At 38.5% G+C, this 27,804-nt stretch overlaps 1 protein-coding gene across 1 annotated transcript in view; it reads left to right on the top strand.

The window, feature by feature from the left end:
• The window catches only part of Slc35f1 (solute carrier family 35 member F1), a 382,601-nt gene that overhangs the window by 316,563 nt on the left and 38,234 nt on the right, over window positions 1-27,804 (top strand). Inside the window, exon 4 of the mRNA XM_026394096.2 lies at window positions 22,018-22,177. Within this exon, the coding sequence (XP_026249881.1) occupies window positions 22,018-22,177 (160 nt within the window). The remainder of the gene's footprint in view (window positions 1-22,017; window positions 22,178-27,804) is intronic.

Raw genomic sequence — 27,804 nt, 5'->3', positions numbered from 1 at the left:
CTGCGTGTTTTCTGTCAGATGTTTGCACTAATAACTCCCTGCCTACCTTCAGAGGAATACGCTAAACTCTCTTCAGTCTCTCTGCAGTTCCATTACTATGCCTTCCCCTATTTCTGTCTTTAAATGTTCTATAGAACCTTCATCTACAGAGGCCGCTTCCATATTTTATCTCATTGACTAGTCCCCAGGTACCATCAGTAAAGCCATGGGATGCAAGAGAAGGGGAGTCGTTTTCTCTCTTCCACTTCACTCTGTGCATCCACACTTGCAAGATAGGAAAACATTTGATCCTGTCTGGATTCTTTATTCATCTCTCCATCTTCACTTCGCTTGTGGTAACTGTCACTTTCTACAGCATATGATAGTATTTGGTTTACCTATTTCCTCTCCTCCTTGAAGGTCTTTGGAAGTGAGACCAGTGGACTTGACCTACAACATGCACTAAATGAACTCCTGGTGTCTGAATAAATTTTTAAAAAATGCATTTTTGTTTTCTTCACAACATCATGTACATGACACATTAAAATGTATCAAATATTTCAATAAATAAGTTAATGAAGGAAATGATGAATTTCTAAAGCCCAGCCACTGGGCCACGAAACACCAGTGACCACTACAGTGGTGTTCATTTATTTACATAGGATATAGGCATGGAACACTAAACACATTTTAAGTATCCTACCATGTTCTTGGGATTTACTGATGAAGAAAAAAATCTATCCAAGCACACAAGAAGCTCCAGTGTGGTAGGCATAGCTTGGATGCCTACTCATTTGTGATACACTTAGATATCCAAAGCATTTACACCTTCTTTATATCTTATAATTGATTTAATCATCATAGCGAACCTTCCCCCAAATATTCTCTAGCTGGCCAAGTAACAATGGATGAAGAGAAAAAGATTAATTAAATATAAAACTGGCCAATCTCAGTTTAAAAACTTTCCAGGGGTAGTTCAGTTACTGCTGGACAAATGCTCAATCTCTCAGCCTTCCCACCCACTACACTAATTTCTTAAATGGCACAAGAGTCTCAAGGGGCTCTGTGGGACCTGCGGCCTCGTGTTGGTCTAATGTCCACTGTGGGACAGCTGACCTGTAGTTGGGTGTGCACTTTCTGAATTGGATATGGAGCTGCTGCTCAGTTTTGTGTCTGGATTCTGCTGTCATCTGTTATTCCCTCCACCCCAGAAACTGCCCCTCTCCTTACTGACTGCACCCCTGCCCCCTACATCTTGATTCTTGTGATATTGTAGTATTCCAAATATCTGGCTGAGAATGTATTTGGTATCCAGTCTGAGTGGTTCCTGCAACATTCACCCTCCCCCACCCACCTCAGGTAAACCAGCCTGCCCCTCTTTGCAGAACTTGGACTTTTGAACATCTTCCATCCCCACAGGAGCTGGGAGAATTCTAGGAGCAATGGTATCTTGCTAACCACACTTCACCTTTGTTTGTTCTCTGATGTGGCCTCTTCAGGTTGGTTTTAGGCTGTCTTAAAGGGAACCAACACTTTGCTTTCAGTTTCCCCTCAAACTATCTAGCATTCTTTCTCCTCTGTGACTTCAGTTCAGAAAGGGCACCTCTGGGCACATAGGATTCAAAGCTTGTTTCTCCTCAGTAGGTTTCCTTTGCTTCTCCAGCATTGCACAGGTGGGAGGAATGAGCGATTCCCTCACTCTTTTTTGGAATGGACTTCTTGTCTCCCATCCTCCTCTTTCCAGAGGTGACCAGGTCTTCTGGCTCAACCCAGATGGAGGAAGTGGCAACCTTCCATATTCTGGAAGAAACTCCCATATAGTTGACAGTTGGTTTTTGATATGCTGCAGGGAGAATTGCAGAAAAATCTCTTCTCTCTCTGTGATCCTGATTTTCTAGACCCTTCCTTGCTAAAGAAGTCTAGAAAGTCAACTTGGTATTTTAAAACTGATCAGCAGCCTCTCAGTTCTATAAAGAATATGTCCCCCCCCATTCCTCTCATGGCTGTGTTATAGGTAAATAACTGTCCAAGGCATGATTTAAGGAGGAAATTAAATTTCCCAAAGTTTTATTCCAATTTTTCTGGAAGACAGATCTGTAAACAAATTATAATTAAGTGTGAAGTGGAGTGAAATTGAGCTATACACAAAATGTCCTGGATTACAGAGGAAGAGTGCATGACAGGAAGACTCCAGAGGTGACATTTAAGCAGGATCCATAAATCTAGGTTTCATTGACAACATGAATCTGACAATAAAGCAGGCCCCTGGTGATTTTAGGCTCCAATGATGTGCACACATGTTATTTTTAAAAAGTGAGATGCCCTTACATGTTTTCTCTCTCTCTCTCTCTCTCTCTCTCTCTCTCTCTCTCTCTCTCTCTCTCTCTCTCTCTATCAATTTTTCCTACCTATAATTGAGAATAAAAATCCTTCTCCCCTGATGTAATCATGGTATGCAAACAAAATATTGTGTCTGATATTCCATGTTTCTCCACCAGCCTGATAACAAAAGTAAGGCAACCACTAATGATGCATTCTATTGTTTTTATCCTACTACTAGCTTCTGATGCACTCTAACACCCTCTTCATTGAAGTTCCTATGTTCTTCCTAGTAACTGACCCCTCAAGAGTACCCACACTGCTTTGCCAACATTCCCAGGCTTGTTGGATATTCATGATAATCAGTTAGCCACACTAGGTATGATTCTCTTGGCAATGCCTCTAGTACATAGTAGGTACTCAATAAATACCAGCTCCTTTTACTTAGACATTTTCTACTTCATGTGTTTTTTTCCCATCCATTTAATTTAAGAAAAAAAATAATGAAGGTTCAGTTTGCCTAACCATCCCATCCTCTCATCCTCTCACATACTCTCACTCTTGGAGTGAAAATTTCAGAGAAGAAATGAATTTTATAGTTGCTTGCCAAGTGATCCTGGTGAAAGAACTTGCTTGAGACAAAGGTGAAAGCTAGGAAACCCACATTCCAATTAGCCTTGGCACTGATTGATTACCCTGTTAGCTCAGGTGAGACCATTTGCCGGTCAATAGAGGTGAAATCTTGTAAAAATTAATGAGGTTACTCCTAGGTATGAACAAAATTCTTCCAACCTACTCTATTTTAGAGTAAAAGTATTAGGGGGAATTGTACCAGCGAGTGTGGCAATATCCTACTTGGAATCATGTTTTCATAGTACCAGGGGCTAAAAACACCTTACAGCTCTGGAATGCTATTGCTTGATATATAAATGCAGGAAAATTTCTCCTGTGGTACAGATGTACTGCCCTGACTACAGTGAACATGCTCCTGAAAGAATATTTTCAAGTACATTTTTGTAAATGATTTGTCTTTTTGTGGTGCTGGGGATTGAACTGGGCTATACCCCCAGCCCTGATTTGTTTTCTTACCACATTAGGAAATAAACTAGAGTATTTCTTGCAAATACAAATAGTACTATGAATAATGATTCATACTTATTTCTTTAAGTATTATTTCCATACATTGAGTTTCTAGAAAGTGCAATAATCCTATAGCCTGGTGTTATATTACAGTTTCATATATAAATTCTCAGAGCAAGTGGCTAAATTGCCTACCCTGGCATGATTGACAGGTAAGAGTAGATAGGGAAAACAAAACTAGGAAGGAACAGGAAGCCCAGCCTCAGTTTCCCCAAGCCTCTTTACACAGATGGATTTGTCACTATTGACAATAGTAAATCTCCAACAGGGATGCCCTCTACAGTTGGGGGGATTAAGGGTGGGCAAATGTACAAACTGAAGAGTTTTAATCAATGTTTCATTCATTTAAGTAAAGGAGTACAAGTAGATTTAGTGAGTGCCTCTAGGGATGTGTGTGTGTGTGTGTGTGTGTGTGTGTGTGTGTGTGTGTGTGAGAGAGAGAGAGAGAGAGAGAGAGAGAGGTGTTCAAAATCTGAAGTTTTGTAATGGAAAAGTAAAGAAAAATTTTAAACTCATTTCTTTCTTTATCTTGGAATCTTATTAATTAGTAACTTTGATTTTTTAAAAAAACTAATGTTAATTAAATAAGAAACTCAAGAGTTTTCCAGTTAGCCACATTTTGAGATACTGACCATTAATGTGTATTCATTGGATGAACATGTTGATTTGTCCTTTAAGTGATTTTCATAAATAATAATTTTTTTCAGAGAAATTTAGAGTCACGTTTTTATTCCAAATCACCCTCCCTGCCTTTCTCAAAAAAATCTATAAAATAATTGATAATTTCTCATAGTTTTCTGCAAGTTGCTCCCTGGTTTTCAAAAGATTAAGTATTATTAATGAGATGAAGGAGAAAATCAAAGATTTTTTTGTATTGAATACAAGGTTTGAGGATTTTTAAAGCCAGCAATCTAGTTTGTGCTCATTTAAAAAAGAACAATGCAATATCCTATAAAGCATTTAATTAGAGGACACAAGATGAAAAGATAATAGACTTGAAAAGAGCTAGTTTGTAATGAATGGATTCTATAATTAGGGAATATAACATGAGAATTAAGAAATAAGCAATTTCAAAATGATTTCATTAAAAACATCTTTCTATGTAAGTTATCTTTACTTTTTAACCCAAAATGTCCTTGAAATAATAACAATATTTTATAAGACAGAAACAAAGTGGTTTAATAAACATAGCAAAACATATACACTAATCCATATTGTCTTTCAAAGTGCTTATCTTCTAATATTATACCCTTATTCTAATGTTTTAGAGTTTCTCCTTTTGAAATGTCCTTCAGGGACAATTTTAAGTCATGTAGGTTTCTTTATGATCTGTCCTTTTATTTATTTATTTATTTATTTATTTATTCATTCATTCATTCATTCGTTCATTTTTGATCCAGAAAGTATTACGTAGCTTAATCTAGCATTTTGGTTCTTTCCAAATAATAAAACCTAACCTCAAAGAATGAGCAATTGCTTGCATTAATGAGTGCTTGGAAGGCAATTTCAAAGAGTCAAAATGGTTTTGAGTGATGAGAGCTTCATTAAAATACAACCATGACCTTCCAGAGTGACTATCTTGAATGACAACCATGTTCAGATGAATGAATTCCAGTGCATTACAGAAGATTAGATATGTAAACACCTGCACACCTTGCTCAGTAAGTGGCAATTTTCTACTTCCCTTAAAAAAAAAAAAAAAACTTCCATTAGTTTCAAGACCTACCTTTATTTATGCATGAACATAGCTGGAGTACTAGGCAGAATAATGTCCCTCTAAAGATGTCAAGGTTCTAATCTCTATAATATGCAAATATGTTGCTTTCAATGGCAAAAGAGTTTTTGTAGATGTGATTAAATTAATAATTTTGAGATAGTGAGATTATCCTAAATTATCTCTGTGACCCCAGTGTAAATCACAAAGGTCCTTGGAAGAGAGGGACAAGAATAAGAGTAAGAAATGTGACAACGGAAGCAGGTCTCAGAGGTGGGGAGAGTGGGAGAAGGAGGGGACACTGTTTGCTTTGAAAATGGAGAAAGCCAAGAAATGCAAGCAACTTCTAGATGCTGACAAAGGCCAGGAAGGGGAACCTCTCCTGCAATCTGCAAATGGATCACAGCCCTAGCAACACTTTGGTTTTAGGACATCCGACCTTCACAACTACAGATAAATTTGCCCATCTCTGATTATATTTCCATTGTTTGAGAAAAGGATCCTATCCTGGAAAAATGAAATCATGATATTTGTAGTCATTTATTACAGCAGCAATAGAACACTATTATTTGGAGATATTTAATTCCTCCCTAGCTGCTATTGACTGATGTTTGTGAATCTCCATTTATGCATTGAAATCCTTACCCCACAACATATTGACATTTGGAGTGCTTGTTTGAGAGGTAATTAGGTCATGAGGGTGAAACTATGAGGAATAAGAATTCTTGTTCATATCTTCTGTTTAAAAGATATGCATTGACCTTTTCTTCCCCTTCCATCATGCGAGGACATAGCAAAATAACAGTCATCTATGAACCAGGAAATGAGTCCTCACCAGATACCAAATGGACCTTAGATTTCCAGCATCTAGAGCTGTGAGAAAGATAGTTCTTTATAAGCTCCCCAGCTCCCCAGTCTACGGTATGTTTACAGCCTGAATGGAAAAAGATACCAACACCAGGCAGGTTTGAAGGCATTGACCTTCTGAGGGCTTCCATCCCAAAATCTGGATACAAGTGCAGGTTTCCCTTGCCCATCTGTGCTTATGTTTCCATTGTTTGAGAAAAGGATCCTGTCCTGGAGCTATTTCCTCTCTGTGGTTACAAAGATGCCAATTCCCTCAGTGCTGCCTAGATAGGTTCCTTGGAGGACCACCTGATGCTCTTTGCCAGGCACAGATGCACATCAGAACACTTCTAAGCCTTTACAGCTTCCATTGACAGACGTGCTCATTTTAAGTTGATCACTACACAGCATTCCACTGTAATAAATGGTTAAACTAGGAGAGAGTCCTTGTGCTTAAAAAAAAAAAAAAAGAAGTTAAAAAAAAACAAAAACCACTTTGTATCCTGTCTCCCTTGGCAATGCATGTGAGGAGATGTGCTTGTTCATAAATCAGTAAAAACCTGGGAGCTTCTCTAAGATAGAAGGGTGCAGTCTTAAAGCTGCTGAGACTTTTAAAATCACAGACAATGAGAATTCACAGAAACACCCACATCTGAGAAAATGGCAGAGAAATTATTTTTAGTCCCTCTTCCTCCTTTCTTTCCTCTTGTTTATAAGTTCTGAGTTGGGCTCATTTCTAACTCAAGTGCTCTCGAACAGGAAGACAGAGCATGACTGGGCATCTTCTGGGGCCATTAGGTAGAAGCTCTGTGAGTAGGCTAGGGACTGTGCCACCATCTGGGCCAGAGAATAATGACAGAAACTAGGAAATGCAGCTTTATGCAGTTTCAGTTTCTCTGACCACCCTATTTAAAATCTTTATCTCCTCACTCCCTGCCCGCACCCCTGTTTCCTTTTTCTACATAGTCCTTATCACTATTGACATACTATCTATTTTATTTAATGGCCTGTCTTTTCCTATACATGATTAAAAGCTCCATAAGGACAGGGATTTTTTTTTTTATTACCTGGATTCTGTATTTCCTAGGACAGTTCCTGTCATATAGAAAGATGTTCTATAAATATTTTTAAATGAATTAATAAAATACTAATATACTATGTACTGAGCATCATCCTAACTGCAGAAGATAAAACCGAACATGAGAGAGAAAAATTCTTGTATTTATGGAAGGTAATCGTGTTTTATCATGATAAGCACAAACTCCAGGGAAATACAGGACCCCCTCTGGGGACACCTTATCTGGACTCAGGGAACCTAGAGGAAGCATTTTCTAAAATGAACTCTGAAAAATAAGACTGCATGGGCCATGACAAGGGGTGGCAAGGGAGAGGGATGTGGGAACTCCAGATAGGGGAAAAAGCAAGTACAAAGAAGTAAGTAAAAAAAAAAAAAAAAAAGAAAGGAAAGAAAGAGGAATATTAAAGAAATAAAAATATTTTAATGCATTATTGTGTTTTTGTCTTTTGGAGTTTTTTGTTTTAGTTTTTTACTCATTTTTTTTTTTTAAATTGTGATTACAACATCTAACACGAGTTCTACCCTCTTAAAATTTTAAGGGTGCAATAGGGTAATGTCAACTCTAGGTGTAATGTACAACCAGTCTCTAGACCTTAGTCTCTTATATAACTGACAATATGGAATTTCAAGGAGGAAAAGTTCAAAGAAAAGGATGAAGAGTAGCCAGAGACAGATCCCAAAGCAGTTTATAATCCACATCAGAGATTTTGGCCTTAATACTGAAGTTTTCTGCTGTAGGAATAACACGATGGCATTTGCAATTCAGAAAATTCATTTGCATGGTCTCAACTCAAAGGAGCAGACAGGATGAGTGAAGATATTCTAAAGATATTTAAGTGGCTAAGAAAAGACTACTTATTTGATATGTGGGTGAAGAAGAACCAAACTGTTTTATTCATGCACTGAGCAAATGTTTGTTGAGCATACACACACACACACACACACACACACACACACACCAGACACAGGGCAGGGAAAAGACTGTTTTTTACCAGCACGAAGCTTCCATTCCAGGGAATCCTTAGTTTTTATTTTGTATCTCTCTCACAATAATGCAAGTGACTAAAATATGAAAAAAATATGTAAAGAGTATTTTGAGCAAAGAGTATAGTAAAAAAAAGTGCAAATCTTAAGCCTTGCACATTTAAGAAATGGAAAGAGAATGAAATTACTAGTAATAAGAGATTCAGAGTTAGGAGATAGGTTATGGTAGTCTCTGTAAGTCAAAGAAAGGAGTTTGGATCTGTTCTTAGGACACTGATCTGAAGGTATAGAGTAGAGGATTGGTGTGTGACCTAGTTTGTGTTTTTATAGCACCATTGCTGCTCAGGGAGAACTGACTGTGATGAAGTGGACATGGTTAGGCAGGAGGCCTAACTGAAAGTTGATGGTAGGTTAAAGCCAGATGCTAAGTGTGGAACTGACTAGAAGTAGATAGAAAAGCCAACAGGATTTTCTGAGCATCTGTATGAATGAATGGAGGAAGTTGGAGAGAAAAAGAAGAGTCAGAGTGATTTCCTAATTATGGGCCTGAGCCACTGGGTGAATGGTGGTGCCATATCATTAAACAAAGAAAACTGGGAAGAGAAAATGTGAAGCAGAAAAGCTAAGGGTTCTGCTTTGGTCACATATTTTAAGCTTCAACAGAGCTTGGTGTAGGTGGCTAGCTGTATGTGAATGGAGCTCAGCAAAGAGGTGAGAACTGTAACTATGAACTTGGCTGTCATTTTCATGTAGAAGGTGCTGAAGGTCATGGTCTAATAAGACCCCAATGGAGTGAGTATCAGTAGAAAAGAGAGGGAAACTCAAAACTGAGCTCTAGGACATGGCAACATTTAGAGTCCAGGTGAAAGTAGACTGAGAAGCCAGCATGATAAGAAAACGGAAAGAATGTGATATGTCCTGTAACCAAAGTCAAGAAGGTACTTCAAGAGGGAAGGGGTGACCTGTGGATGTCGGTCACAGGGTTCACACCTGAGCAACTAGATCACCAGAGATCCCATTCACCTAGGGAGGAATCACAGGAGAGGAATAGTCTGGTGTATGTTTGAGTCATGCTGGCCTGGTAGGCATTCTGGTACATTCATAGCAGATCTTCACGGGGGTTAGGAGCACCAGAGAAAGGAAGAAATGTCAGATTCTGCACTAACGTGGGGATTCAAATGTATCTGCTGGATTAAAAGCAGGGAATGTATTTTTGAGCAATTTTACTAGTGTGTAGGGAACAGAAACCAGATTGCACTGACTGGAGGTGTCGAGTGGATGTTGGAGAGATGGAGACAGTGGCTGAATGCAAGGTTTTTCCAAAAAGTTTGGCAGGAAAGGAAACAAGAATTGCATATATAGAATGTGATAATAAGAGAGCCAAGACTGAACCCTCAGATGTACCAAATTTGAGGAACAAAAACCAGCTAGATGAGTCCCCCAAAAGACAGAAGAAAGGGCCAGAGAGGTTAGAGGGGGAAAAGAAAAAGACAGATGAATCAAGGAAGGAGCAAATTCAAGGAGAGAGTGGTTAGAAATTCTAAATGCTGCAGGGGTTCTGTAAGGTAAAAAGTGAAAACTGGCCATACATTCAGCATTGGTGATCACAGATAAGGACACACTATCACTTGAGGACCAGCTCGTAAAATGGGTGAGACCAAGATACCAGAGACAGTGACTATGGATTAATCCTTTACAGTATTACTGTGAAGAGGGAAAGACAAATAGCTACAGAGCAATTGTACATTAAGATTAAGTGCTAATATGGTGAAGGAAAGCTGCCAGTTAAAAGGGGTGAAGATCCAGGAGGAGCATGGGGTAGCGGCTGGAGCATGGGTAGCTTCTTCCAGAGGAAGAAGGAAGGGAGGATTTCAAAACACAGAAGATAGGGTGACCTTCAGTGCCAGGCAAGTCATTAGGGAAAGAAACTGAGCGTGAACTGCAAGAAAGAAGTGAATGTTTGTTGGTGACTATCCATCAGGTCATAAGCATACAGTATTTTGTTCACTCTGGTATCACCTGCACCTCTAGCAACACTGAGCACATAGTAGGCATTCAAAAATTGATGAATGAACAAGTAAACGACTAGTATAAGATGTTAAAAAATCTGATTTTTTGCCTTCTTTTTAAACAAAATCAAAATAGTGAGACCTAGAAATAGATCCGCAAAAGTACAAAATGTTTTCCTCTAGCTTTTGAAATTGCTTCTCCCTGCTGGTTTAATGCTGTGAGGAATCAAAAGTAATGCAAAATTAATGTAGAATTAATATTTTATCAGAAAACTTTCATTTCCTTCAATATGTGCTTTGAAATGTGTACTTGCTTTAATGTTACCGTTAATGTTCTTATGCTCATAAAGCCTATAAATAAAAAAAAAAATACAAGTTAGGGTTTGGCTGATTTTAGGCAACCACTTCTGCAAAGCACTCAAGATAGCCACACAGTATCAGAGACTCACCGCTAAAAACAAATGATTCTAATTCTCATACACATTGTCTTCTAACCTATATTGTCTTTAAAATATAAAATGCAGAGGAATACTCCCAACCAATGACTGTTTTCCAATAGCATCAGAGTCGGCTGTATTTAAATGCAAGAGACCTCAGCAGCCTTCATTAGAACTGCACCCTGTGTAGTTTCTGTGCTACCTGTGCCTATATTACTTAAGCTTGTTTTGTGTAAGGAAACAGTGGATTGGGATCCCTGGCTCCCAATGTGTGACTTCAAGAAAGTTATCTACCCTCTTTAGAACTATGCTGCTTCCTTTGTAAAAAAAAAATGGGGAAAATTAGAACCTATCACGGCATTTGGCATATAGTAGTCACTCAGTAAATATCGATTCCTTGCTTTCTCCTTCTGGAGTCCAGTTTGCTGGCAATCAGAGATTTTTAAGGTAATTAAAGTTCAGATGAAGCACAATGATGCTCACCCAGGAGGAATTCTTCCTCTAGGACAAATCTGGTCTCACCTGAGACAGATTTCCCCACAAAAGAGATAGAGAACTTGTGTCTAATTATCTGTGTCTTCCGGTCACCTAGATTTCTAGGTATTTGTCCCAGATTTTCAGAGCATGGCAAGTTCCCTGTCTTTCTCTCTCCCTCTCCCTGCCTCTCTCACTGTAACCAAAATAGAAAACTGAACATGCTTGAGCAAATGGGAAGTTTTGATGACAGGCACAAGGTGACAAAAATCCTCCTCAGTAGAAAAAAAAAAAAGTAGTTTGGCGAAAATCTATTTCTAAATTGTGTAAATAGGACATTTCCTGACAAATGGCTCTCATGTAGTAAGTGCAGTGACATGTTATAACCACTCAGATCTTCATCTAGCAGAAACATCTTAAGAGAGTAAAACATAAACATTAAGGCCTAAGGTATGGTGTCTAAAGGAGCATAGTATGCATAAAATAACCCGGGAAAGAAAAACTCTGGTGAGAAGGGTGTTAGGGGAAACGGTAGTTGTCTCCAGGAAAGTCTGTACCAGATGAAAGCTACAATCCCCTGGTACCATACTCCTGGTTGGATTTTCAAATGACTGTGGGAGGGCTACCTATGCAGACTGTGGGATGGAAATGGTTAATGATAGCATGTGAACGTACATTTCCCAAACTGTAGTCTACTCTGTTCAGCTGGACCGTCAGCCTTAAGAGGACTTTTGTTGAGAGTTTGTGTGTGTATGTGTATGTGTGTGTTATTGAAGTTTGCCTCTGTAAAGATCCTTCCCTGTTAATGCTTCTATTATACTCACTGGAGATGCAAAATTTAAATATATGTCACTGTTAGAAACCAGGGAGAATTACCAATTAGAAGCAGAGAAAGGAAGAGGAGGGGAATTCTCTTTCCTGGAATCATCTACCAGTCGCCTCAGGTATGGCCTCTGACAGCTGGGCTGTGTCAGAGAGCTTTGGCCCTGTGAATAGCTGGAGGGGAGCGATAATGAGGAGCTGAAGGCTGGTGAAGAAGTCTCCTTTGGGCAGAGAGCATTTGACTGAGGGATGAGGTTCCCTCATTATGCTCTACAGAAATGGGAGCAGTTGGCTTTTGGGTTTTTTAAAAAAAAAATATGTAAGCCATCCACTTCCCTAGAGGAAGACTGATCTGATTGGTAGATTTTTACTCTCTCATAACATGTTGTTTTTGAAAGTAGTATATGCGCAAGAGAGGAAATTTGGAAACCATAGAGAATTTGGGCCTTGGGCTTATGAAGAATCAGTTATCCCACTCAAAGATAACTAATATTAACATTTTATTCCTATAAATTCTGACTTTCTTCCAGAGATTTTTATGTCTAATATTATGATATGTAGATCCTTGATCAAGAAATGAAATTTTACATGAACATATATGTCACCTAAACCAAGCATGGAGAAGTTCCTGAACTCCCTTGATACCACCAGATCAGGAAAGATTTCCAACCCCTTCCCCAAGCTGAATGAATGTGAGAAACTCTCTCCCTTACATATGTGATCCACCCCAAAAGGAAAATATCTAATTCAGTCCCCAATAATGGACTTTACCACTTGATGGGGGTTTCCCCCATATTTTTTATTGGTGCATTATAGTTGTACATAATGGTAGGATTTGTTGTTCCATTTTTTTACATGCATACAATATAGCAGTATGATTTGGCCAGTATTTCTCCCATATTTCTCCTTTCCCTCCTCTCTTGCCTCCCCTGGTCTTTTCCCTCTACTCTACTGATCTCCCTTCAATTTCCATGAGCTCCCCTTCCCCACATCTCTTTTTCTCTTTCGTCTCTAGCTTCCACATATGAGAGAAAACATACAACCCTTGACTTTCTGAGTTTGGCTTATTTCGCTTAACATAGATTCTCAAGTTCCATTCATTTTCCTGCAAATTTTGGCTTTATTTATGGCTGAATAAAACTCCATTGTGTATATATGTTGCATTTTTAAAATTCATTCATTTTAGTGGGATTTTGATGCCTTAAAACAAAAACAAAAAAAAAGAAGAAGAAAAAACAATCTTCAGAGTGCTTCATTTCTGCTGGCTTTATGACTTGTTAAGGACTGGCTCTTGTCAAAGATCCCTGAGACAGTGTGCAAGACCCAGTGACCCTTTCTCCCAGCAGATGTACTTACAAGCTTAGGTAAAGTTAAAATTGTAGCTAAAGATGGGAAGCAATACTGCCTTTTCCAAACCAGGTTGAACATTAATACAGCTGGTATTTGATTTCCATTATGCTTTCTTGGGTCTTTTAGGCGAACATGTGAAACTGCCAATATTCAACCAATTTGACTTACACAAACGGCAGTTTCAAATGGAGCAAGGTATTATTCTCTGCTGGTTAGATTCTGGAGAAGTGAGTGATTGGAACCACAAGCACTGAACATAAGAGAAGAAAGCAGAATATGAGCATTTTAGTCACAAAGGACAGTCTCTAAATAGACATTTTATCAGAATGTAAACAAAATGTTACATTCAGCTGTTCTGAAGATAGTTAAGGGCCATAAATTGAAGACAGGACAAGTCATGCCAAGTTTTTCCATTTGTAAGTACAAAATGAGAATGCAATAGAAATTTCCTGAAATGCCTGCTATTAATTTGCAGAACAATTCTCCCTTTTTAGTTATATAGATTTTCTTGTCAATGTCATCCATGTTACAGAGCATGTATGTCAGAAAATACCAAACACCACAATATACTAACTTTATGATGATTTAGTGATTTTTTTTTCTTGAGGCAAAATGACTTATTCTTTCCAAAAATAAAATAAATGTCATTTATGTTTTGGCCATTAGATAACTTTTTTGAGTGCATTATATAAAATTTTAACAGTAGGTTAAAATATAACATTTAAGTGCAATGTGACTACCTACATTTTCTACTTTGATTAATATAAATATAAACCCTCTATCTTCTTTGTCTGGCATGAAAATTATAATTTTTACCCATCTGATATTTTCTGAAAAGTATAATAAATGCAAATACTGAAATTCAAAGTTTCACTTAAATTTCTGTAAGAATCTGGGGGGGAAAAGTCAGGCGTAAGTGGCACATGCCTATAATCCCAGTGGCTGGGGAAGCTGAGGCCAGAGGTTCAAAACCAGCCTCAGCAACTTAGTAAAGCCCTAAGCAAGTCAGTGAGACCTATGTCTAAATAAAATATAAAAATGGGCTGGGGATGTGGCCCCAGTGGTTGAATTCAATTCATTGAATTCAATCCCTAGTACCAAAAGAGGAAAAAGAATCTGGAAAAAAGCATAGATTTGTCCACAAAGGCTTTATTTAACATTTGACAATGAGATAAGAATGCTATAAATGTTTTTTGAATTTTTCTAAGTTGGAGTGTGTGGAAAGAGGTGAAGACTGGAAACTATGATGGTAAATTTCATCTGAAAAAAAAAACAGATAAGAATAGCCAATATAATTTTGAAAAAAAAGGAACAATGAAAACCAATTTGCATTAGAAAACATTAAAATGTATTTATAAATCTACAGCAATTAAAGCAACATGAGACTCCTGATAGTATGGTACATAACATGGTCCTAAAACATCTGAATGAATATGAAACACCATAGAGAAAATACAGTAGACAGTCAGAGAAAGGACACATTATTCAACAAATAATGTTGCTATAATAAGAAATAAAGTTAGACATTAGCCTAAATTTCATGCACAAAATATTCTAGATAAATTAAAATTTTAAATGTTAAAAAAATATATAAATAACTAAAAGGACATTAGGTAACTAAGCTGCTTTGGGGGAAAGAAAAGAAATTTCTGAAAATAAGCTTAAGAATAAATATTTAAGCCCTTTAAAAAGCATCATAAACAAAAATGTTTAAAAAATTATAAAAATATTTTAACAAATATCCTTGATATATAAAGAATTTTATGGATCAGTAATAATACTACTTCATTAGAAAGAAATGAACTCAGGTCATGCATGAATAGATATTTCTCAAAAAATGTTAATTACATAAATATTTAGATAAAAATGGTTTGCTTTATCAGTGATCACATAGCTAATCTTTTTAAAAAGTAAAATTTCAATAGAGCATGGTAACACATGTCTGTAATCCTGGCACTGGAGACATTGAGGCAGGAGGGTCACAAGTTCAAGGCTAGCCCAGGTAATTTAGCAAGACCCTGTCTCAAAATAAAATAATAAAAAGGACTTGGGATGTAGCTCAGTGGTAGAGGGATTCCCTAATATGTAGGAAACTGTGAATTCAGTCTCCAGTATCACACACAAAAATTTTTTATTTGGTTGTTCAAAACATTACAAAGCTCTTGACATATCATATTTCATACATTTGATTCAAATGGGTTATGAAAAATTTTAAAAGTAAAATTTTATATCTGATTTGATACAAATTGGCAACTTGTAAAAAAGATAATACACAAATTTATAGGAGTACAGAAGTAAAATTAGAATATTCAGTATTGAGACTGGTCAAATAAATGGCCACTAACTTTCTGGAAAAACATTTGATGGTATGCTTTAAGAAATTAGTTAACTGTTTGTAAACCATAACTTCATGGCTAGGAATTTATCATAAGGAAATATTTAGAGACTCACAGGTTTACATATAAATATATTCTTTGAAACATCATTTATATTTAAGGAGAACTGGCAACAAATAAGAATGTGTAAAAAAAAACGATTTCAAATATAAGACATATTTTTAAATCTCCAATTTAAAAATAGGCAAATGATTTGAATAGAAAGTTTTTTCAAAGAAGTTATAAAAATGACTAGCATGTTAAAAGATTCTCAATATCATTAGTCATTAGGAAAATGCAAATTAAAATTAATAATGAAATACTACTTCACATCCACAAGGATGGCTAAAATCTAAGGGAGAAAATGTTGTCAAGGATGTAGAGAAATTAGAACCCTCCTATATAGCTTGTGTGGTTGTAAAATGGTGTGGCCAGTTTATAAAACAGTGTAGCAGTTCCTCAAAATGTTAAATGATACTCATGTTTCCCAACAAAGGCTCTTGTGCCAATGTTCATTGCCGAATCATTCATAGTATCCAAAAAGTAGAAGCAACTACACCTATTCCATCAATAGGTGGATGGTAAGTAAAATGTGGTATATTCAATATTGTTTGGCAATGAAAAAGAATGGAATGGGCTATAATATGGTTGAACCAGGAAACACTATGCTGAGTGATAGAACTCAGTCACAAAAGGCCATATATTGTATGACAGATAAACAAAACATGCTTTCCTGCAATGAATTTCATAAAATCTTAAATCAAAGTGCACAACTTCAGAGCAACAGACTGTATGCAAGTGGAGAAGATGTGGGGCCAATGTGCACACAGGTGCTTGGGCAGATCAACTTTGAGTGTAGGCTTGGCTATCATGTCGAGCCATCTTGAGATAGGACTTGGAGGGGACTCAACAGGAAAGAGCCAGGGAAATAGAGAAGAGGATGAGAATCCTATAAAGAGTGGAAGCTTTCTCTAGGAGCCATACAGCAGGAGCAGCTGGAACCTTATCTGTGCAAGGATAAGGCAAGAACACTGCTGGCTCAGCAGACTTCCTCTATCTCCTTCTCCTAGACCTCCCCATTCCACCCCTCTGGGGAGAGGATGTCCCAGAATTTGCTCAGCAAAGACCATATGCCCCTGGTGGAATTGCTAAGCAGAGCCAACCCTCCACCTCCACCTCATGCAGTTGTTCCAGGGCCTGTGCCTCTCCCTGAATCCCATACTTGGAATGCATCCTCCTGTGGACCACAGACTTAGAAAATACTCTGCAAGACCAGGATACAACTGGGGATATCCATCAACAATGCAGAGGCTTGGAAGCTGAAGAGTAAAAAGGAAAAGAAAGGTGTTGGGGGAGTCTGATAAAAATAGAAAGGAGACCAGTAGAGTAGAGGACTGGGACCAGGGGAAGAAGGGAGGAATAGAGGAAAAGGAGACAATGAATTCCACTATTAGGTATAATTATAATGCCTTAATAGTAAACAAATAGAAATAAATAGAAATTTAAAAAGAAGTATCTGTGTCTGAAGGAGAATACAAAGTGATCTAGGGAGTACTACCAAATGGAAGTAGCAGGTCAAAGGAAAGAAGCTTGAGGGACACTGGCAGGAGGGGAGGGATGGTGTGTGTGTGTGTGTGTGTGTGTGTGTGTGTGTGTGTGTGTAGGACAGGGCACAACCAAGACTGCAGGGAAATACACAGATGGTCAGAAATAAGCTAAAGTGGAAAAGAAAAAAAAGGAGAAATATTGAAGAGAGTTAATGATACCACAGTCACACACACACACACACACATACACACACACACAAGTACATATTCTATTATCCTAAAAGCATCATCTTGGACCTATAACTATTAGAAGGTGCACTTGAACTCTATTCTAAGAGTTGGGAAACTTGTATTTTAGCCCCAATTCTCATACTAAATGGCTTTACTCCTGAGCCCTCATTAAAAAAAAAAATGGGTTCAATCATAATTCCCTTAAAGGGCTGTTACGAAGATTAAAAGATAACATAATTGTTAAATTATGTTATCTTTTAATAACATAACTGTAAGTGTGAACTTAATGCAACCTTCTGCAAATGTTATGTAAAACTACAAGGTACAAATAATAATGCTGGTGCTGTTACCAGGGTTTCAGAGTTGTTGCCCCAGCCATCATGTATTATGTGCCTCAATGTCTCTATCAGTAAAATCAGATAATTGGACCATAGACCTGTCTGGCATATCTTATCTGAGCTGAGGGTTTATGACATAAGGAGAGTAAAATTGGTTTAAATCCTTAGAGAAAGAATACATTATGTAAACCTAAGGACAATGAATACTCTTCTTTCTGAAGTACTTTTAATGGTCTCTGAGATTTTTTAGAGCTATAAGATAGTTATAAAGTAATATTTATTCATCTCTTCTTTTGCTGTGATATTTATCCTTTCTTTTTGAATAGAGAAATGGATATAAAATAGTTAAATCTTCTAAAAAAGCAGAGGTCAATTTTATTGTTGTTGTTGTTGTTTACTTTTTCTTTTTTTACAGTCCCAGTTGTAGGTAGCTATTTAGGATGTTTCTCCCTTTTATTACTCTAGTAACCCTTTTTGCTAAGAAGTCAAGCCACCAGAAAACTGTTGGAAAATTACTTTGTCGGTATGTCTTATGCTATAAGACCATGAAGGGAAAGTCTGGAGGCTAAAAATCACTAAAAAATAATAGCCTAATTACTAAATAACAGCTGCCAAACAGTTTCTTATCTGTAGTTACAGATGCCATGGTGAGACCTCCAGCTGTAACAATTAAATATTCCTGTCATTGACCTCCAATAAAATACTATAAAATTGCCCTTGTATAATTAGTGCTGATGCCAATAATATGAGGCACCTTGGGCACATCACTTCACCTCCTGTGCCTGTATGTCCCCCCTTTCAAAGAATGGGTTCTCAGTGATTCTAAACTGGGGAGATACTGCCCTTGGGGGTATTTATAAATGTGTAGGAATGTTTTAACAGACAAGGCCAACAATGCTAAATACCCTGCAGAAAGCATGGGACATTCTTCCAAAATGAAAAGCTGTCCTCCTCCAAATGCCAATATCAATGTCAATTATCTCTAATGTCCCTTCAGACAGTCACTGACACTACAGGTCTGTTCCTTCATTAATTCATTTAGTCACCAATTACTGAGCCCCACTGTATGCTGAGCACCAACCTTCCCTCATTCAAATGTCCCAGAAACCCTGGCTTGATTGTATGCTTTTTTTCCCTTCTTTCTGAAAAACCTTCCCTCACTCACAGGACCACCAGACACAAATAAGGATTTTCTAGCTAAAACCAATAAGAAATAGACCCCAGGACATATCAAATGCTTGGAGGTTTCTAATTACACTGGAAACAAAAAGACTCACTTCAGCCCTCTTCGAAGATTGGAAAGTGGCCTAGTTTGCACTCAATAATTCAGGAATGGAGACCTTCAGCTCTACTGACCGAGGGCTTCCAGCCAGATAATGAAATCCCAGGTGGGAGGCATGTAGCAAAAAAAATTTCAACTTGATTCAGTCATTTTTAATTTTAAGAACAAATCACCAACTGTTTTGTGCTTAAGTGAACAGTTTTCACTGGCAAACTGAAATTTCCTTATATACGTAAGCGGCATCTGAGGCCAGTTGTAAAACCTGCCTTAGCACATATTACCACATCAAGTCGGCTCGTTAACTTACATTGCTAATTAACTGTGCAGTGAGCCACTGTGGGCTGCAATGCAATCCTACCTGCTGCCACCTCCTGCACCGAATCCCTCCAGGAGAGCCACAACCTCTGGGCCAGGCCCCAGCCTCACAGTGCTGCTCAGTATTCACATGATGCTTCCTCAGTTTAACCTCGTCATCTCACAGCAACCCCCGGGACAGCTTTCCATTCTGAGTGATTGTTTCATTTTGCAAAGGGGAAGACCAGTGCCTAGAGATACATGAGGGTTCTGCTCAGGTCACAAAAATGCTTTGGGGATGGAGGGAATTCTGAGTGCTATTCACACTGCCAAGAAACCACTTTGACATTCAGGGATACTTTGCAAATATCCAAGCCTTTAATGAATTTTAGAGACTCTATTTTGATGTTTCTGATCATTAAAAAAAATCTTCGTATATATTTGATCAGTAACTATTATTGAATACTTCTCATGATCCTAGCAGTGTTCTGCTCCGTGGGAGTACAGTCCTCCAGGCTGTAGAATCTCCAGGTAAAGAGAGAGGTCAGATAATATGCCAATTCCTCCATGTTAATTCAGTACTATTGCAGTTGGCAGCATGAAGGAGAAGCACAGTGCAACAAAAGCATTAAACAGGACCTGACCTCACCTACAGATCCAAGAGGCTTTCTTGAGGAGGCAACACCCAAGTGCAGATCTGAAGGAAAAGGAATCAGGACATTCAAAAATTGAGATACGGGGCTGGGGATGTGGCTCAAGCGTAACACGCTCGCCTGGCATGTGTGCGGCCCAGGTTCGATCCTCAGCACCACATGCCGCTGAAAACTAAAAAAATAAATATTAAAATTCTCTCTCTCTCTCTCTCTATCTCTCTCTCTCTCTCTCTCTCTCTCTCTCTCTCTCTCTCTCTTAAAAAAAAAAGAATTGAGATGCAACATTACAAAATCTGGGGGTTCATGAGTGAGGGCCCTGAGGCAAGAAGGAAGAGCTTGGTGCAGGTAGGAGAGGATGTAGCTGGCACAAGTGGGAGAGCATGTCTGGAATAGGCATGACAGACATTTCAAAGGTGGAAGTGACAGAACTTAATGATCAATAGAATGCAGGCCATGAAAGTGGAAGAGCATGGGGGATCACTACCCATGCTAGTTGCTATATGATAAAGTCACTTGCTTAAGATTCTAGCAAGGGGCTGGGGATGTGGCTCAAGCGGTAGCGCGCTCGCCTGGCGTGCGTATGGCCCGGGTTCGATCCTCAGCACCACATACCAACAAAGATGTTGTGTCCACCAAAAACTGAAAAATAAATATTAAGAAATTCTCTCTCTCTCTCTCTTAAAAAAAAAAAAAAAAAAAAGATTCTAGCAAGGAGCTGCACTGGGCAGCAGGACAAATCCCAAGTTTTTTCTTTGGCACATGGAGTCTGAAGTTCTACAGGACATTAGTTTGTCTCTTGTAGACCCTGCCCTGGTTAGTGCATCCAGAGTTTTTTCCAGGGATGACATTGAGAGTTAGTTCTGTGCAGCACAGAGCACATGTTTGGAAGCAGGGTATAGACAGGCATTGAGGGTCTCACACTGTACAAAATACTTTGATTATGTATTATCTCTGAGCTTCACACTGATCTCTGGGGAAAGTTGGTGGAATTGTTGTCTTCATTCTAATAGGAACCTAGAGCTTCTGAGTTTGTGATACCCAAGGGGACACAGCCACAAGTCAGGCCCTAGTTCACCAACTCAGGTCTTTTGACTCTTGATGTGGGATCTTCTCATTTCACCACGTTACATCTCTATGTGATCGAGGCAAACTGCACCAACTCTGGGGGCTTCCGTGTCACATGGAATCTAATTTCTTGTGCATAAAAATGAAGTCAAAGTTATTTTTCTACTTTTTGTTCAAACTTTTCAAAATAATAATATTTAAATCTATTTATAAAGCTTTAAGACTAATATTTGTATTAATATTTAGAGCTCTCTCTCTCTAGCACGCGTTCTCTCTCTCTCTCTCTCTCTCTCTCTCTCTCTCTCTCTCTCTCTCTCCCTCTCCCTCTCCCTCTCCCTCTCCTTCTCCCTCTCCCTCTCCCTCTCTTTCTCTACTGGAAATTGAACCCAGGGGTACTCTATCACTGAGCTACATCCCCAGCCTGTTTTGTTTTTGAGACAGGGTCTTGCTAGGTTGCTGAGACTGATCTCAAACTTGCGATCCTCCTGCCTCAGCCTCCTGAGTTGCTGGAATTACAGGCCTGTGCCCCTGTACCTGGCACAGCATTTCTTTCTTTTAAGAGTAAAATGACAAGGACAGACTAAGTAACTCTTACTGGTAGTAGGGAGACAATTGTCTGGGAGAGATTAAGTTCAAGTTCTGTGTAAATTCTAAATTAAATAAACGTTCTAATACCCTCACCTTCCATTCTGAGATCTGTTCCTAAAGTAATGGAATCATGAAAAATGACTGGATCTTTCCTCTGCGTGCCCAAGTGTTCCAGTGGAGACCACCAGGGCTCTGAAGAAGAGGGAGGCAATGCTTCCCTCACCCCAGAGGGGCAGGAGAAACTTCACTGCCGACCTGCCTCATTGATTTGCCTTCTCCTTTCCCTCAAGGCTCATGGGATGTTTACAATAAAGTGAAAAATTAAACTTAACTTGCATTTAGTTCTGTTTTAACTGAATCAGTTATGGGTCTACATAAAAACTCAGATTCAGGGGAAATACCTTCTGCGGAACTGAATTAGTGACATGGCTTTCTCAGTGACAAATACAGCACTCCTGAACCTCCTCTTATGTACCTTCCTCCCTCCAATAGCTCCTGGACTGTTTTGTGATCCCAGTGGTGATTCTGCTCTCCTGGTTCTTCCTGCTGATCCGGTACAAGGCTGTGCATTTCGTCGGCATTGTTGTCTGCATCCTGGGGATGGGCTGCATGGTGGGAGCCGATGTGCTCGTGGGAAGGCATCAGGGAGCAGGTGAGTCTTTGGGTGGTCACCAGGTTGGTGACCTCTATAGGGGACACCAAAGCAAGAAATGCAATATTTGTGATTGGGAGAAACAAGGATCTTAGGAACCTGGTCTTGCCAGTGACTGTGTCCTATTCGTGTTTGTTCCTCACACCTAAAATATTGGCATGCAGGAAGTACTTAATAAATGTTTCTCTAGTAAATGAAGGGGGCATTATGCCTGCAGGTGAATTCAGAAAACTGCAGACAGTGCTTAAAGTGGAGTTACCATCTACTCGGAGGAAAATTGGGAGGCCAAAGCTACTGGCCTAGACTAGCTGATTAGAGGTGTTTTTATGAGACAGTTCATTCTAGGAGCCCAGGGTGTTCCACACTCCTCCCTACTCCTCCACACCCTAGCCCTTCCTCTGCCAAGCCAGAGAAAGACTGGGCTCTCAAACCACCACATGAAAGTTGGTTTTTTAGCATAAGTGTGGGTATTTCACCTTTAGAAGCTAGATCAGGAGTGTGGGATATCTTTACAAGGAAGAGCTATGTACCATCTCCTCTTGCATGGATTTTTGTTTATTTATTGTGAGGGAGGGGCTACTGATATTCATCACAGCTTGTGGGTGAAGTTTCATGATTCATAAGATGAAGCTTCATGATTAACTCATCAGATTTCTGTGAACCTACTGGGAAGCCCCGATGCAAGAGATTTCCAGAAGATACTTTAAAAAGCATTGTGATTCTTTAAAATACACCAAGATCCTGTTATACAGAAGGGTTTGGGGAACATGAAAAAAAAAAATGACTGCCTCTGTTAACATCAGGCATGGGATCGAAACTCTCCACCTTTCTATAGTTCTTGGAATTGCCCTTTCTTCTTAGGAAATTAGATAATAAAAACTAAAAATTGGGGCATTGCACTTTACGAGACTAGGTCATAGAAAGTCTCCCAAATGATGTCATTTATGTTGCCCCATAGAACTTTAGAGCAAGAAATGACCTTGTTCAGCTTCTTTATATTTGACATATAAGAGCAACCAAAGTCACAGAGCTGGGACAGCAAGAACTAGACCCCAAAGTTCCCGTCCCTCCCCCTTTCCCATGTTGCTGGGGGCTAATGACACAAGACAGAGCAAAAGAGGGACAGTCTTGGCCTCCTAGGACCGCAGCCTGAACAACATTATCAATCTCCACCTCAACAGACAGATGTCTAACAGTACACACTCTGGCATTTTCCAGTTCTCTCCTGTGAAACACTGATTCCATGCATATCAATAGATACCGGATCAAAGGGCCAAATTTGTGTCTTTACATGTCATCAGTGATCTCGATATGAATAATCTCTTTTGAACTAATCAGATGGTACTTTTGTCTGATGCAGTGTGACCAGTTCTAAAGTTCCCATTTAAATACACTTTCTCAACTTTCTGGGTACTATGTAAATACAGACTAAGAAGAATTCTGTATCCTTAAAAAAAAAAAAAAATTCTTTCTACCAATCCTGGCCATCCTGGCCATCATCTTACATTCTACAGTCAAGGAGACTGACTACTTGTCCTGATAAATCTGAATGTCTAAGCCTCTAATGTTAACATGGATTGTATACACTAATCCCATTAAAAATGTTATCTGGTTTCAAAAGAAGTGTTAGAAAAGTAGTACAACTTAAGAAAAAGACAGTAAGTCCTTGAGGACCTTTTCAAAGTGGTCATTTTTTTTTCTTTTTTAATGTGGACATGGCTAAAACATCAAGTGGTATTTCATATGCCCATGTGAGTCAGGCCCACAGCACTATTGCCTTTGTGACATCTAAAGCACCAGTGTTAACAAAAATTAAACTATTGTCACAGAGCCCCTCTGTGCTATTGAAATGGTGACCAAGTACATGGGATGATATTTTAAGGCCAACCCAGATATAGGATGAAAGGGGTCATTTGGACATACTTTGCTTCTATAAAAATATAAAATTTGGTGGCAATTTAAGCTATCATATAAAGTATTTTTTTAAGAAGGGAAAAACCCCACATTGATTTTGAGATCAATATCATCCTAAAAGTGGTGTGTATCATTATCAAAAATACACTGCCCCCTTTTTTCTGTATCATTAGCGTAGAGTTGGTTCAATTGTATTAACTAGCCTAGGACACGGAGCTTTTCTACAATACTTCAGGCGCTCTCTAGAACTTTAATGATGTGTTCAGCTCTATGTTAATTATCATCACTTTATCAGGGGCCTCTCACAGGATAAAAGAACGTCTGACCTTTTTTTAATGTTGTTTAATCCATGCTTCACCTTACTTTAGGATTTTGGCAGTTCTCTCCCCCAGCACATTGATTTTGGCCCATTCAGTTACTTTGACCTCATTATAATTAAGGTAATTGCTTTAATTATGCTTTGTCGGCATGTCTCTTCACCCACTATCTAGGAATTCCTCATTGGATTTAACCTTTCTGAAGGAAGCTTCTCAAATGGCATCAGGCCCTCCAGATACAAAACATAAATGTCAGGGCTTAGGATGATGTACCTGGGATGTGCTGGTGTAGACACCTGACCATCAAGTCTGCCTTCTGTAGACAGAGGTAAAGAGAAGACATCTAAGTCATGGCCTGGGAGAGAGACCCTGCCTTTTAGCCTGTGAGTGGCATATATAGTGGGAAGACACAAATGACACTTGTGTTCTCCTTCCTTGCCCATCACAGAAACTAAGCACCCACCATAGGAAGTTCCCACACCTTTGAGCTCACAGGAAAGGAGGTGTCTTTTCCAAGTTGGTCGGTAAATATTGGTGATCCTAATATGTATATGGTCTTTGTGCCATCTGAGCTCCATGTCAGTATTAAAGTCCCCTTCTGAGAGATCATCACTGCTGTTACCAGTGTGGGCTGGGGGAGAGGGATGCAAGGGAAGTTGCTCCTTAGAATATTATATATGTTGGAATGCATAAAAATGGCTTGGGAAAGCTCAAGACACATATCTCCATGACTTCTACCTCCCTGGGAAAACTTATGGATATAAAAGAGAAGGTTGGAAGGTAACAGGATTAAAATAAAATACAATTAAAATAGCTCCTGGTTATAAAACATAGTTTCTTGCCCTTCAGAATATTCTCTACCATAATACATTCATTGCATTTAGTTCATTTATCAAAGATGTTAGGTACCCATAAGAACAATTTTATTAGACATAATTTTATATATATTTCAAGAGAAAGAAAGTATTTTCAAGGAGCCAGATAATTAGACACAAATAAAAGTGACATTTTGGTCAAGTGCCCACTGGTGCCAGGTGCTTTCTTGTATTATCTTAACTGTGCAAAGAATTTTTATTCTATTTTTTTTTGCAGCTGAAGAAATCAAGGCTCAGAGAAGATAAGAAACTTTTATGTAAGAGTGCCTGTTATTAAATCATCTGGCCCAGATGTGAAATCTAGCCAGAAATATAGAGTTGCATTAATATAGTAAATTAGGGTGAACAACTTCCAGAATTGCCCAGAGTGGAGAAAATTCCCCAGATGTCAGACTTTGGAGCTCAAATTGAGTTCCAGAAAAACAAAACAAATGATTCCAGTATTTGAGACTCAAATGTATTCAGTGGTATGAGGACCTTTACCTAGGTTGTACTAATAGTCTTCAGTATTCCAAGATAGTATAACTTATCATTAGATCTTGACAACCTTTTTTCTTCTCCTTCTGCCACTATATGTGCACAAATATCCCTCCAAACATGATATTTCTGGTGCTTAAACAAAAATCTAATAAGGAAGCCATGTGCAGTGGTACATGACGATTATCCCAACTATTCAGGAGGCTGAAAGGGAGGTTTGTGAAGGCAGCCTTGGCAACATAGTGAGATCCTATCTCAGGAGGGGGAAAAAAAAAGCAAAGGCTAATAATTGGAAAATCAATTCTTAAAAAACAATTATGACTTGGTTGATTAGAATTAAGGAGTAATCCAAAATGAGGAAGGCCCAACACAAAGAGACAGATGATTATTCAAAGGGAATGATTGATTCACTTTTTGGCTACTACTTGTGAACACTTAGTGTCAGATACTATGCTAGGCATTTTACATGTATTATTATTCTCACCATAACAAAATTTTAAGGTAAGGAAACTGAAGTTTAGAAAGACCCTGTAGTTAGTCCAATGTTATACAGTTAGTAAGTGACACAGGTGTGACTATTCCCAACTCTACCTGAATTCAGACTTTTTCAGTGAGCTCAGTTCACCTAGATATTTATTGAGAATGCATAATTTCCCCCATAATTTTCCGAGACTCATCCTCAGAATATAAAGCTAAGTGAGAGTCCATGCCCTTCAACCCTGTTTGTGAAAGAACAGGTAGGAAGTTAACAAGTCACAGGCACGGAGTGGAAAACAGTAGGTGCCTAGATATCAATGGTACGCTATTCAAAGGAGGAAGAGAAGTTTCAGGTTAGATGAACATTTCATCATTTCAAATGTTCCCATTTACTCAAAATTTGGAAAATGTTATCACTTGTTGTGTCTTTATGCACGCAGAGATGATAGCTTTCCTTTGCCTAATTTAACCCATGAAACTTTTTAATGAACTAGTACCACCACGTCAGGATCTACTACATTAACTTCATAAAATATGGAGTAGTACATAGTGATTTCCAGTTAATTAGAGACAAATTTTAGATGTAAAATATTAGTTCCCTTATTATATAAAGCAGTTCATTATATAATATGGTTGTACAAAATTATGTACTGGTTAATCAACTAAATTTTCAAACATGCCATGTTAGTTTTGCATCAATGTAACAAATACTGGAGATAAATCAACTTAAAATAAAAAAGGAAGGTTTATTTTGATCCACAGTTTCAGTGGTTTTGACCCATTGGTCCTGTTTCTTTGGGCCTGTGGTAGCACAGTGCATCATGGCAGGAGCACATGGTGGACAGGGCCTCTTCACCTCATGGTGGTAGGGAGACAAAGAGAGTAAGAGGATGGGGCTAGGTCTCAATACCCCCTTTAAGGGCATGCCTCCAATTACCTCACTTCCTTCCTCTAGGTCACATTTCCTAAAGGTTCCATGCCCCCTGAACTCTCCCCATAGCAAGCACCACAAGCCTGAGACCCAGCCTTCAACACAATGACCTTGGGGGGACATTTAAGATTCAAATTATAGCATATGCTATATGCACATGGATCCACTTCAGAATTACTTAAAAACTGATAAATATAATTAACAGTAAAATTCTTTTTTTTTTTTAATTTTTTTTTATTGTTGGTCGTTCAAAACATTACATAGTTCTTAATACATCATATTTCACAGTTTGATTCAAGTGGGTTATGAATTCCCAATTTTACCCCGTTGGTTGTTCAAAACATTACATAGTTCTTGATATATCATATTTCACATTTTGATTCAAGCGGGTTATGAACTCCCATTTTACCCCGTATACAGCTTGCAGAATCACATCAGTTACACTTCATTGCTTTACATATTGATAAACTCATATCTGTTGTATTCTGCTGCCTTTCCTATCCTCTACTATCCCCCCTCCCCTCCCCTCCCCTCTTCTCTCTCTACGCCCTCTACTGTAATTCATTCCTCCCCCTTGTACTGTTTTTCCCTTTCCCCTCACTTCCTCTTGTGTGTAATTTTGTATAACCCTGAGGG

This window comes from Urocitellus parryii, chromosome 8 (assembly GCF_045843805.1).
Source record: "Urocitellus parryii isolate mUroPar1 chromosome 8, mUroPar1.hap1, whole genome shotgun sequence".
Lineage (NCBI taxonomy): Eukaryota > Metazoa > Chordata > Mammalia > Rodentia > Sciuridae > Urocitellus > Urocitellus parryii.
The sequence above is the reverse complement of the archived record's forward strand: the minus strand, read 5'-3'. Positions and strand labels throughout refer to the sequence as shown.